General features: G+C 45.1%; 1 protein-coding gene across 18 annotated transcripts in view; it reads right to left on the bottom strand.

Moving 5' to 3' along the window:
- The window catches only part of SLC4A7 (solute carrier family 4 member 7), a 197981-nt gene that overhangs the window by 158515 nt on the left and 25918 nt on the right, over positions 1 to 13548 (bottom strand). For 8 of the 18 annotated variants that reach the window (XR_006172224.2, XM_005297104.5, XM_005297098.5 and 5 more), the window contains exon 1: positions 4274 to 4498. Coding sequence is in view for 17 of the 18 variants with exons in the window: in XM_005297104.5 (XP_005297161.2) it covers positions 4274 to 4321 (48 nt within the window). In the remaining variant the exon portion in view is untranslated. Of the gene's footprint in view, positions 1 to 4273; positions 4499 to 8077; positions 8136 to 13548 lie in introns of those variants that run through there. The other 10 variants (XM_005297100.5, XM_005297107.5, XM_005297105.5 and 7 more) reach the window with 3 other exon arrangements.

The following is a 13548-nucleotide window of genomic DNA, read 5'->3' on the forward strand; positions in this document are numbered from 1 at the left end:
ATTGTTGTTGTAGTTAAATACAACAACTTAAATGTTTGTCTGGTGATGTTCTCCTCCTAATACAGCATGGCATGAAAAACCTACAAATATTAATGATTAACCTGTTGAATTGGAGATATTTATGAAGTCATTGGGACCCGGTGAACTATCTGCTTCAATTCCCTTTGGTAAATGAAATAACCAAACAATCATTCATTTTCTGATATAGCTGTAAAACTGATCTGAAAAGTTTTCAAAATAAATCACTTTTAAAATGTATAGTGTATACCTTCTAAAAAATGAAACCTACATCTATCTCTGAGTTTTGAAGAATATGTATTAAGGTTATAACAATCAACAAGAATGCACTTTTCTGTAGAAATCCATGATTAAATCGGGTCAGGAAGCTGACTAGTGATTTAAATCAAATCCACCCTGCTCAGGGCTAGGAGTGTGTGGAGTTGCCCCCAGAATTGGCCTGCTTTGGCACTGCAGTGGGAGGGTGGAGGGGAAAACCAGTGCTCGGGGGTTCAGCCCCACAAAGAGGGACACTGAGGCTCAGGATTTCAGCCCCACGGCAGTGGATGTCTGGGTTCAGGCTCTGGGTTTCAGCTCCGGGGTCCTGCGTCCCCCCTGAAAGGGCTTGCAGACTCCTACGGGGCCATGGACCTCAAGTTGAGAACCACTGCACTACAGTATATACAAAAGAGGAGCCCTCCCCCCCGCCCCCCCCAAAAAAAAAACCACCCTGATTTTTTGACATCTGCATAGAACTCAAAAATTGCCAAAACCAAATCCCAATAAATGAAACTAACCCCCCACCCCAGCCATAAATTATTTTAAAAGGTAACTGTTTCAGTAACTAAATACTATAAATCAAGATTATACATCAAAAGCAGTGATACAAAATTGCCAGAACCGCTTCAAAATGAGATAATCCAGCTGAAATCTTGAGTTTGAGCTCATATATTCCAATAAACTTAATATCAGAGTCACTTTCCAAGAACAATCAAGATATGCAGTTAGACATACCAATAGAAGTTACTTTCTAGAATAGAGACTGATGAAGATGATTGGGGAAGGAAGAACAACCAAAGAAAGTACATTTGATTAGTTAAGACAATGATATTAAATAGTTATGTCATTTCTAGCAAGGTACTGACCTTTAGTAGCATTTTTGTCACATGTATAATTATATTGGTCAACTACCCCAATTTTCGTTATTGTGTGACCCTCCCAAGCCCTTAAAATCTTTGTCACAGGCTTCAAGATTTATAATCCCAATGATTTCTTTTTCATCAAAAATATGTAAATAAAAATAAAAAACTAAAAGGAAGTCTTGAAAAATGTCAGTCCATATTACAGAGGTTCAGTGAAATAATCTATAAGCCTGTGTCCAATGTAAACATAGCCTTCAGAAATCTGGAGTTGTTCTAGCAACAGGATCCAACACTGGAAAAGGAAAAGGACTAACCCACCCCCCATGTCACCTTCAAAGCTATTGTTCAAAGAGTAGTAACCAACCATGCACCCACTACAGAAGATCTGCAGACACGTACTCCAATAAAATCAGGTGAGGCATATTACTGCAGTATTTTAAATCAAGTAAACCAGAGAATCCTCAATCTCACTCTCTGTCCCCCAACAAGAACACTTTCAATCCCAACATCTTCCACAGCAGGGTATGGGAAGGGAACAGATTCATCAAAAACAAATATAAGTTCAATAGCTTACAGAGCGTGGAAGAGGAAACAAAGCCATTGGACTCTATGCTCCCTACATTCTTAGGCTTAAAAGACCAGAAGGGCACCCCCTTAGAACACCAAAGGGCACCCCCTAACTAATGCAGAAGATCTTCAAACTCAAGTAGCCACCATAATGAAGCCACACTGCTCAGTCCTAGGAGATGTGGTTAAGATATCACCTAAATAACTGCAAGCAGCTTTAAGTAGAATGTTACTGAGTTCATTTTCCCCAGAATTGACATAAGCATCAAGGCACATGAGACTCTTGTGAGGAGCCCACAGAGACTGCTAGTAGCTGGCCAGCTATGGGCCATGATCAAAAGTTATTGATATAGAAAAATAACCCACCCCAACACAAAATGAGATAGTGAATGGGTGTGAAGAAGAGCTTTTGTTAGTTTAAATCAGCAAGATGCACATGGTCTCAGCCCTCAAATGCTGAGAGACTATATAGATGAACTTTGGCCTCAAGTTGGTCCAGCCACCAAAGGAATGCTTACTGGTAACTACTGCCGCCAAAAAAAAAAATGGGAAAATGCACACGCATATCTGAGTTCCGTGATATTTGTTTGACTACCCAGAGAATCTAAAACTGTCCTCAACAAGGAGGGATTTGCTCTTTCCATATACAAGAGTACATCAGACAGCATGTACAACAAAACCAGAATATTGATCAGACCCAGTATGGCAATTCTTGCACTCATAGGAGTGTCCCTCTCAAGCACCTTAAGATAAAATAGAGACAGCTCTTTAGAAGGCAGTTGCATTCTTGCCTCTTTATTTATATATAAGACAAGTATTTTCCTCCCTTCCACAAATTCTCTGAGTAGACACTCCCTGCCACTCTGGCCTCAAACATAACCAGACCTCACCTCCTATCTCACTAACAGATTCTCCAATAACAGTAGATCTTCAGAGCCGTAAAGCTTCTCAATCCACCTGGTTTAGCACTAACCTGTGCCACTGTAGAACTTGTAGTGTAGACATACGCTTAAGAAAAAGTTGTGTTCTTAACTCCTGTTAAGTCACTGCATGTTAGCTAACAGGAGTTAAGAACACCTTTTTTTCTTAATTGAAGACGACAAGGCCATATAAAAAGAGATGCACATTTCTTTATGCTGGACTCTTATTGGGGAGATATTATACCAATTTCTTAAACCAAAGTTGACCTGCAACACAAATGACAGGAATCCAGGGAAAATACAACATTCATACACCTCTGAACCATATAAAGTTATTGATATTGTTGTAATACCATGAGAAATAGGTAAGTATATTGACAGCAAATTAGCACTTCACTTATTCCAGTATTTATCAAAAGAGACTAGAGTTATTTCTTAAGTGGTAAGAAAGAATACCTGAATAGAATAAAGATGTCCAAGTTTCTTTCAGGGATCAGAACATTACATCGGTTGGAAACCACATATCTCTCCTCTTTTGATACTAAGAGAATATTGCTATGCAATACCTACTTGGAAAAGGCATTAAAAGAGGAATAAGGACAAAGAGGCTTATTAATAAAACCCTGAAATTGAGTCATCTAAAGGGGAGGGGGGGTAGAGAGATGGGAAATTGCAACTATGAAGCCACATGTATTTTTCAGTAGCACAGGAAGTAAGGGAACACATGTCTGCCTCACTTCACCACCAACCACGAAAGGAAATGAACCAAATCAATTTAGTTTTATCCTTCCCTCACAGACACTGGCGACACACACCTGACTGGGAATCATACCCATCACCTGACCCGAGTATAAGGCTGAGCAACATGAGAACAAGAGGAAAAATAAAATAATCTTTAGTTACCATGTGTGCACACTTCTCTTCCCTCCTCTCCCCCCGCCCCCCCGACTCGGCAGAAGGGCAGCAGCCGCCTTAAGAAAAGGGAAAGGCGGATCACCCCTTGCCCTCCCAGCGGGTGCATTAGCCCTACCATGGTTTCACCACACTGAGGGATGGGAGACACTGAGCCTGTCCCTTACCCTCTCTCTTATACAAGAACATGGGCTGCAGGGGCCTGAAACGGGTATCACAGAGACAAAGCTGGAACAAAGGAACCAGCTCGCCCCACTCTACCACAGCCTCCCCCGTCCCACACCGCCGGCTACACAAAAGCCAGCGGGGGGCACGGGGGAGGGAGCAGCCTGCCACACACGGCGCAGGCAGGGCTACGGGAGGGGGGAGATCGGCTGCTCGCCCAGAGCCCCCAGCGCGCGCACACGCACCAGACGCGCCGGCAGCGGGGCTGGGGCCGCGGCGGGTGAGGCCAGGAGGGCACCTCAGGAGCGCGCAGCCCGGGGGAGGGGGGGGGGGCACTTGTGCGCGAAGAGCCCTCACATCACAGCCGTTACCGGGCGGGGGGGAGCGGTTCTGCCGCCGCCTCAGCCACTCGGGTACCCGGCGCCGCTTCCGTGTTCCTGCCCGGCGGAGGGGGGGCAATATCCTCCCCGCCCGGCCGCCGTGACAAAGGGCCGGGCCCGCGCCCGCGCCCCCTCCCCGGCCAGGCCGGCTGCTCCGCTCACACAAAGCGGGCAGGGCTCGGTGCGTTACCGTGGTGAGTAGCGGTCTCATCTGCTCGCCCGCCCGCTCCTCCTCCATGGCGCCCCGGCGGCGGCGCCCGCCCGTCTGCCGGCAGAGAGGCGCGCGTGGAAAGGGGGTCGCCGCTGGCTCCGCGCTGTGGGCGACCGAGCGAGACGAAGGAAGCGCCGCTGCCGAGCCGAGGACGAGGCTACATTAACTCTCCGCCACACACTCCCCCGCCCCCACCTCCTTTCTCTAGCAAAGCCCCGCCCCCGCAACCCGATTGGCAGCGTCTCCCGCTAATCGGAGCGAGAAGGCAGCTCCGCCCCTGTCCCAAAGCAACAAGAGGGAGCGATACGAGGCGGCAGGGGGCGCCGGGGGCGGAGGAAACCCAGGGCACGAGCTGGCAGGGACCTGTCTACCTCTCCTTAGGAGAGACCTCAGCACGCGGGTCAGGCCCCCTTCTCCCCTCCCCTGGTGAAAGCCATTCACCTCAGAGAAGCAGCAGCACAAAGCTGGGATGGGACTGGGAGAAGAAGCAGTTTGCACTAAAGCATTTGACATTTCCTGCCCATTGTCCCCCCCATAGTGAGACAGTGTCAGGGTTGGCAGCACATGCCCATTTGGGCCGCAGCAGGTTGCGAGGGACGCAAAGGAGGCACAAGTTCAGAGTCAGCGCTAAGCATAACCAGACTTAAGCAATTGCTTAGGGCCCCAAGCAGCTCAAGGAGGGCCCCTCTTTGCTTTTTTAGTATGTGTTGTGTGGGAGGCTGGAGGACCCCAAAAATATTCCAGGTTCAGGCCCTCCATGGGCTCGCACTGCCTCTGCACACATTGTCAGGAAGGGTATATGCAAAAGGGAGGTAAAGGGTTAAGCACATGTGATAGCATCAAGATGGACCCATTACATGATGCTGGAATGTAAGATTTCTGCAGGCCATGGCTCCCTTCTAAGAGCAATCAGATACTGGGTGGCAGAACTGCATAAGCTATATTTTTTGTTTTAACTTATAGCCTGGAGCCCTAGGCTGGAGAGTTTGGCTGATGTAGTAACCCTACAGAAAAAAAAAAAAAACAAGTATGTTATTTTGATAAGCAATGTGTCTAGTTAATTATCCAGGGTGGGTGTGATGTTGTAAAGTAGTAGCAAGATATGTCAATGCAAGCTTTTTGACTCCATGTCCAAACAGCCTTTTGTGTGAGTGAAAAGAGCACAAAAATTGTACTTAAATTGTCAATACACATTTGAAAGAAAAAAATACTAATAAAGTGGTATTTAAACAATTTTAAAAGATAAAAGCAAATTTTAGTCAGGCAAAAGGTTTAACAGTGTCATCAATTTATTTCAAGAGAAAAATAAATTTTACTCATACAAATAATTTGTTTGACACAAATTACTAGTAAGGCTCATTACTTAAGAATGTTGGCCTTATGTTTTGTATTGATAGAGGTCAGGTATACTGTTGCATGGTAATAGCAAAACACTAATAGCCAATGGACTCTCTCTCAGCTATGGGAAATATGACAGTGTACGTGTGTCTAGTCTTTTTCAATAGATTTGTTATATGCTACATGTCTAAATGGGAATCATCTGTAGTCTCACACTCATCTAGATCCACATGAGCAACCATATGATGAGAAGAGTACTCACCACCATTGCACAAGCAAGGCTGCGTACATGCCCTGCTCTGTCTTGAACAACTGCAGTTGAGCTCACTCTTGCCTTTTTACACCCACATGTAATAAGTTCCAGCAGGGCTTCAAGGGCAAGTGCCTGTGTCATTAGTGTTGGAGAAATGTGTCCATCCTTGTCGTGATGCCTGCCATTTCCAACTAGGGAAGGGATGTCAGGCTGAGCTATGGCATGGTTCAAGATACGGGTGGTTGGATGGGGCAGGGGTCCCAGGGAGGCCGTCAGGAATGAGACGAGGGGATGGATGGGGCAGCAGGGGTCCGGGGGCAGAGGTCCCAGAGGGGGCAGCTAGGAGGTGGGGGCCGGGCCATGACACCCTCCACTAACCAGCCCTCCATACAATTTATGAAACCTGATGCGGCCCTGTAAGTTTATGTGGACTCACCCCTGCGGCGCCTCCTGCTGGTTGTCTCGGGAATTAGCTCTCCAACCATCGGCGCGCCCTCTGCAGGCCGGTGATCCACCTTACCGCTGGCCCCTTGTCCCTCCCAGGATCCTGGTGCCCATTTCTCTGGGGTGCTGCCCCTCTGGCAGTACCTTCAGTCTCAGGGTCTCCCTGCCTAGGGGAAGCCCACCCTCTATCCCCACCTTGCCTCAGTGTAAGGCTATTGCCAGTCACCAACTAGGCCCCCGTTCCCTGGGGCAGACTGCAGTGTATGCCACTCATCACTGGCAAGGGAGGGAGGGGGTTGACCTACTGCCTTCTTCTAGCCCCAGTACCATTATAGGCCTGGGGAGTCACCAGCCTGGAACTCCCCTGCTCCTCTGGCTTTTCCCCAGCCCTGCCTCACTCCCAGGTACCTCTCAACCTTCCAGCAGCCAGGCCTATCTCCCGCCACAGCTAGAGGAGAGACTGCTAAGCTTCTGGCTGCCCTGGCCGCCTTATAAGGCCCGGTTAGTCTGTTTGGGGCGTGGCTCCAGCTGCAGCCACTTCCCCCAATCAGCCAGGATTTTGCTCCCTTCCCCAGCCCCAGCCCTCTGCAGGGCTTTTCCAACCTTTCCAGCTGGAGCGGGTGCTCACTCCGCTACAGGCCCTAAGGCCGGTCCTCTGTCCGTTCACGTATCCAGGCGGAGTTCCTCTGGGCGGCATCCACTGGCTCCCATGACACCTTTGAGGAGCAGTGGGTGCTGTCCAGGGTTCTCTGCTCGGTGTCCCCGTCAGGTTCCCTTCTTTTGACCCTTTGACTGCTCTCCTGTCCCTGTTTTTCCATTAGTTGTCCCTGTACTTATTTGAGTTTCAGGCCCTGTGGATCCTCCCCTTAGGCTGGGGGGGGACCCTTTAGCAGTGGGCGGACATAAGCCCGCCCACTTCCTGAACCGCAATATGTACAGGCCCTCAGGCCAAAAAGTTTGCCCACCCCAATCTAGAATGTACATGCATCATTGCTGCTGACTGATCATGGACAAATTCTGAAAAGATAGGCTAGCCTCTTTAATAAGGTTCTGAACTGCCCATCCACCACATCAGCATCAACGCCTAATAATTCTGAACAACTTCCAAATCTCATTTCTGAAGAATGGAAAGCTGTCAAGCCAATGTGAAACAGCAAAGCAGCAAATCCTTATGGCATTCCTGCAGAGGTCTTCTAATGTGAGGGCCATGAGCTAAGCAGGAAGCTCACTGACCGCTATATGAGGTTTTGGGAACAGGAGGAACTTAAAGATGCCAAAATTATTCACCTTTAAAAAAGGAAAGGCAGTCCCACTTCTAGTGGGAACCACCAGGGCATCTTGCTCCTCGCCATTGCTAACCAATCAACTTGCAGAGAAGATATTGCCTGAAAGCCACTGTGGCTTCTGTTTTAGGAGTGGTACTTCAGACATGATCTTTGTACTCCAGTAAATTCAGGAGAAATGTGAGCAAAATCAAAATCTATATGTAGTTGTTATCAATCTTACTAAGGCCTTTGACTCTGTAAATTGAGATGGCCCGTAGACAGTCATCCACAAGTTCAGTTGCCCCAATAAGTTTGTCAACATTATTCAATCTTTTCATGCAGGAATGCAAGTTCATGTCCTGCATTCTTAGCTTCCTTTGTTGTCACCAGTGAAGTAAAACTAGGTTATGTTCTTGCGCCAACATGATCAAGCATCATGTTTGTAGCTGTTCTAGTAGATGCACTCTGAAGTGACTCACGTACCTTTGAGTATGGCATTTAAATGCAGTACCATGTGCATGAGGTCCTTCCTCTGCATCACCTGCATGCAAAAACAAAAGTTAAGACAATTATTTGCAAATTATTGTTCACTGATGCTTGTGCTTTATAGCAGTGGTTCTCAAACTTTTTTACTGGTGACCCCTTTTACACAGCAAGCCTCTGAGTGCGACCCCCCCTTACAAATTAAAAACACTTTTTAATATATTTAATGCCATTATAAATGCTGGGGGCAAAGCAGGGTTTGAGGTGGAGGCTGACAGCTTGCAACCCCCCACGTAATAATCTCACAACGCCCTGAAGGCCAAGGGAATGCTGGGAAATGTAGTTCTTTCCCTGCTCCAGGGCTGGCTCTATAGGCAGGGAGCTAGCCAAGGAACTACAGCTCCCAGGGCCCCCTGTTGGTTCTCAGCTCCCATGCTGGATCCCTGCCGCCCCTGCAAATGGGCTGCCCCAAGCACGTGCTTGCTTTGCTGGTGCCTAGAGCCGCCCCTGGTTGCATCACTGTTTGATACTGCATTTGGACATTCCTGGAGCTTGCTGTTGGAGAGGTCTACATCAGTGTCAATCTCCTTGTCTTGTACCCATTTACAAAATGCCTGCCACCATAATATGGACAGACCCTCCATTACAAGCTTGTGAGCCCACAGTTGTATGAGTTGCCTTTAAGTAGATTGCTTGATGTGTTACTACCATACACCTGCAATTCTCTGAAGAGGTCTACCAGACCACTCTCTTCATACTTCTTTCCAATTACAGCCAAAAATGTCTGTTCTATGTGGAAACCACCCATTCTCAGGACTGTTTTCTGAAATTCACCTGGGCATCTCCACTGAATCTCTTTGTCCCTACAATAGATAGTCTCATCAAATGTCAAGATGCTGTAATCTTGGCCAAGTGTCTTGGATATCTTGCTGACATTCTTCATTACAGTCAAATCTATACTCCATTCAGTATGTGATGCTGGCAGCATTAGACAATACCCAATAGATGTTACTGTTAGTATGGTAGACAAAATCATCACATTAAAAACTGTCCATCCTGGTACTTGCCTAGCATTCACCATTTCAAATTCAACCTCAAATAGCTTGGTTGGGCAGCATCCTAGAATTATGCACTGCAGACCAAGGTTGGTGGCTTGTTGACAAGCCTCAACATCGAGCTAAAATGAAAACATGTTTTGTCCATGTTTTATAGCTTATTTTAACCTCATATTTTACAGCTTTTTTTTATAAATTATATCATAAGCAAATAATAAATTACACATATAAACAAAACAAGTCGATAACATATTTAAAGTAAATTTGCCATAATTAAATCAATAAACAATGAAATCTATAATTATACACAGGTTAGAGGAGAGTCATTACCTTTGACTTTTTCAAGATAGTTGTGAAGGCAAATTTGACATGATTTACAAAAGCATCCATAATTCTCGAATTTACCACTGCATAATATCCTCCCTCCCAACAAAAAAAAAAATCACTCTTGGTGGTAAATCCCTTCATTAAAATGCATTAAGCCTTTTCTGTAGGAAGGTTGCTACAAATTTCAAATTTAGGCAGGGTTTTCCATTTGGGCCCACAGACTATTAACCAGCTTCACAACAAGGATTCTAATGTTCCCTACCTTTGTGATCCAATATCTATTAGATGGTCTGTGTGTGCACTGTACTTCAAATTTTGAAAAGTTCCTTCAAATATGGTCCCTCTCAGAGCCACTATAATTTGTGGCATTAGTGTTCCTTTAACAAGGGTGATAAAAGGCTCTAGAGGAATGCAAATGAGATAAGTGAACATTCACACCAGCATGCATTAAAGCACTGAAAGGAGATTATTTTAGGTGGGCTGGTAATTCTATCAATTATTAAGGTTGCTTGACCCCCTCCATTATAATAAACTATTTTCAGTTGCTTATAATTTTTCCAACATTAAACAATTTGAGCTGAAATTTTCTGTATCAGGTATCTGCTTCAGCCTGAAATTTTTTGGAGAAGATTTCCACCAAATGATTCAGCCATTTCCGAGAAAAGGGCTGACAGGAAAAAATATTTTCTTTTGCCCATGTTAAAAAATTCTGACAATCTTTTGTCTGAACAGCTTCAGTGCTCCCATTGTTTGGAACAGAGACTTGAAATTTGACAAGGGGGTGATGTTTGTGTCAAGGATGTGTCTTTTGCCATTCTTATGAAAATTTGCCCAAATGTGACCAATTTACAAGCATTTGAAAAGTCAAGGTTTGCACATGATCAGTAGAGATTTATTTCTAACTGTAACAGTGCTTCAATATAAACAATCATTTCTTTTTTTCTCCACTTGCTGTCTGGAATACCTAAAGTAAGACAGCTAAGCCTCAATCCACCAAAGAATTTAAGTCTATGATTAACTTTAAGCATATGCTTAAGTGCTTTGCTGGATCACCATTGACCACCAACTCACCATAAGACCCTCAAGTTTCACCTTCATGTTGCTGAGTTATTCACTCTTACCCCAACCACCTAACCTCTCTGCTCCCTGTTGATTATATACATCTGCCATCCAATTAACATTTTAACCACACACTTCCAGTGGGTGGCTCCCTGTTGATTATATACATCTGCCATCCAATTAACATTTTAACCACATACTTCCAGTGGGTGGCTTCCACCTTCGGCTCTCTGCACTTAAGTCATTAACTCTCTACATTATAGCCCTATCATAAAATTCAGGGCAAATAATGTAACCCCTTTATGCCTCAATATCGTCATCTGTAAAATAAGAATAATAAAGCTTTGCTCCATTTGTAAAGTGTCTACAGATCCATAAAGGAAAGATATAGGGTTTCTGAAAGGAATTGTGCAACTTGAGACTCTAATCCTTTCCAATAAGGCTGTTTTGGCAGATCATATTCTTCCCACGCAATCTCCTTCCCCTACCCCAGGGAGTTAGATCACACCTCAATGTGGCAAAGCCAGCCTCAATGTGTTTGGTCACCCTCTGGACTCATTGCCAAACTCCCAATTAAGTGTGTGTCAATTTTCTAAATATTAAGAAAATGCCTTCAGAGTTAGTATTTCCATGGTGAGTTAACCTCTGAAGGTTTCCAGTACACAACTAGAACTCATAACTCTGTAACAGTCATTATAATCTCATTTTCATTTATTTCACTCTCAGTTGTTCAGTATTCATGTAAATGCTTGAGATACTGCCATGAACTTTACATCAGATGAATAATTCCTTCATTTGCAATAAATGATTCATAATTTAATTATTTTTTCTGTGTTATATACCTAGTAAAAATAAGTAAAAAAACATTTAAGGTAGTCATTCTACTTGTGCAACCACCAAGTTTCCAAATGAAGTATCTTTTTTAAGATAACAAAGGCACCAGTTTTCAGTAGGTACTAAAACCTAAGTTCCCTTTAAGCTGCATGGCTGCGCAGCAGCCTATTAAGCACCATGCAGGCACTCAAGGCTGTGGCAGGGAGAGATGCCCAGCCCCAGCCCGGACCTGCCGCAGCCATGGGTGAGGTGCCTATCCCACAGCCCCAGCCCCGGACCTGCCGTGGCTGGGAGAGGCGCCTCTCCCCCGCAACCCAGGTGTGTGACACATCACCTCCATATTGGTACACATAACAAAATTCATTCTGCACATGCATGGGAAAAATTGGAGGGAACACTGACTAAAACCAACATTTTAAATACCCTATGTGGGAGCTTTGGCCACTAAAGTCAATGAGTGACACAAGGCTAAAAACCACATGCTTCATTTCCAAAAATCTATTCTTAAGTGTTTGTGACATTTCAGTCTTTGGAAAATGTGTGTGTGTGTTGGGTAGGAGATCTGTATTAAAAATACCTTGATTATATTCTTTTAACCATGCAAGACTTAAATTGACCATTAATCCTAAATTATTATTTAGTGACAGTTTAAAATATATTGTTTTTCTTATGGCTTACCAAGTCCATTATACATTGCCTTCTCTCTCTCTCTCTTTTGTGTTTGAGGAACAAACTGTACATTGGCATTCTGTGTTTGAAAGAATTAGGAAAACTTTACTGCTAAAGGGAGATTTAGAAAAGAGGGTGAAAGGGGAACTGACACATGTATCAGTAAACCAGGAAGGTGGCTCCTTAGCTTGAGGCCAGTTCATAGGGAACTGATTTGAATGTTGTTTCTTGATGAGCACAGAATGAATAATTAAAAACTTGTCTGCAAATGAAGAACATGACTGATACACATGAGGTTACATGCACCATCAGGCTCTTCTTTATCTGATATTTTGGGGGAGAATGCTGGCTGGCAGCTTGCCTTCCTCCCACATCTCCCATGGAAATATCTGCTGTGTATGCTACCTCCCACAGAACCTGAGGTTTTGCTAAAATACCTCTTATTGCGGCATCCAAGAATGTCATGTGCACCCACCTTCTATGGCCGCCTCCCCAAAAAACATAGTCCCACCATGCTGTCATTCCCAGTTCTGTTCTTCTCCACTCATACAGAAGAAGATTCTTCTCTAAGTATAAACACATCACACACTCTCTTGTAAGGAAAAGCAAGACTGAAAGAAGGAACATTCAGAATCAATTCCCTCACCCACACCAAAGTGCACACACAGAAGGAGAGACCTCAGTCAGCTTAATCCTTCTCCCATACTGAAGGCCTAGAGTGGCATTCTGCCCCTTTCCCTTTGCAGGCATTAAAATCCCCAAGGACAGTGGAAATTGTGTGGCTGTAGTGGGTGGGAATAAAATGATGGAAATGCTGTGCAGATGGACTTTATATCCCCCGCACTCCACAGAATGTTACTCCCTGTTTTCCCCCTGCAAGAGGCATTGTGGGGCACTGGCCGGTGAATTGCACCATTATACAGATCATGAGGCCTAACCCTCAACTTAATAGCTCCTACTATGGCTAATGGACAGGAGATTGATGCGAAGCGTATCTATGTTGAGTCCCTGTGCCTCTGCACAGGCTTTGGAGTCCTGATGTAATATTCCTGGCTGCAATTGCTCTGGTACTCTTCCTTAAAGGGACTTTCTCCACCGCAAAGGGAGCTCTACGGGAAAGTAATACAACCTCAAGCTGTAATACCTTTCTAAAATAATCTTCACAGGGTTGATCGGCCTCCACCCAACATTGCCCCATCCACCCACACAACCCTCTTTTCACCCCCTCCGCAACAACCATTCTCCACAGAGTCTGGAAAAAGGGATGGGTTACTTGAAGGGTTTGTCTACATTGAAACACTAGAGCAGCACAGCTGCAGCGCTCAAGTGTAGACACTCCCTTTGCTGATTGGAGGGGTTCTTCTCTCTGTGTAGGTAATCCACCAGATTTCTTCTGTTGACCTAGCGCTGTCTACACGGGGATTTAGGTCGGCTTACCTACAGAGCACAGGACTGTGGATTTTTGACACCCCTGAACGATGCAGTTAAGCCAACCTAATTTACTAGTGTAGGCCAAGCCTAACTTAA

This window comes from Chrysemys picta, chromosome 2 (assembly GCF_011386835.1).
Source record: "Chrysemys picta bellii isolate R12L10 chromosome 2, ASM1138683v2, whole genome shotgun sequence".
Lineage (NCBI taxonomy): Eukaryota > Metazoa > Chordata > Testudines > Emydidae > Chrysemys > Chrysemys picta.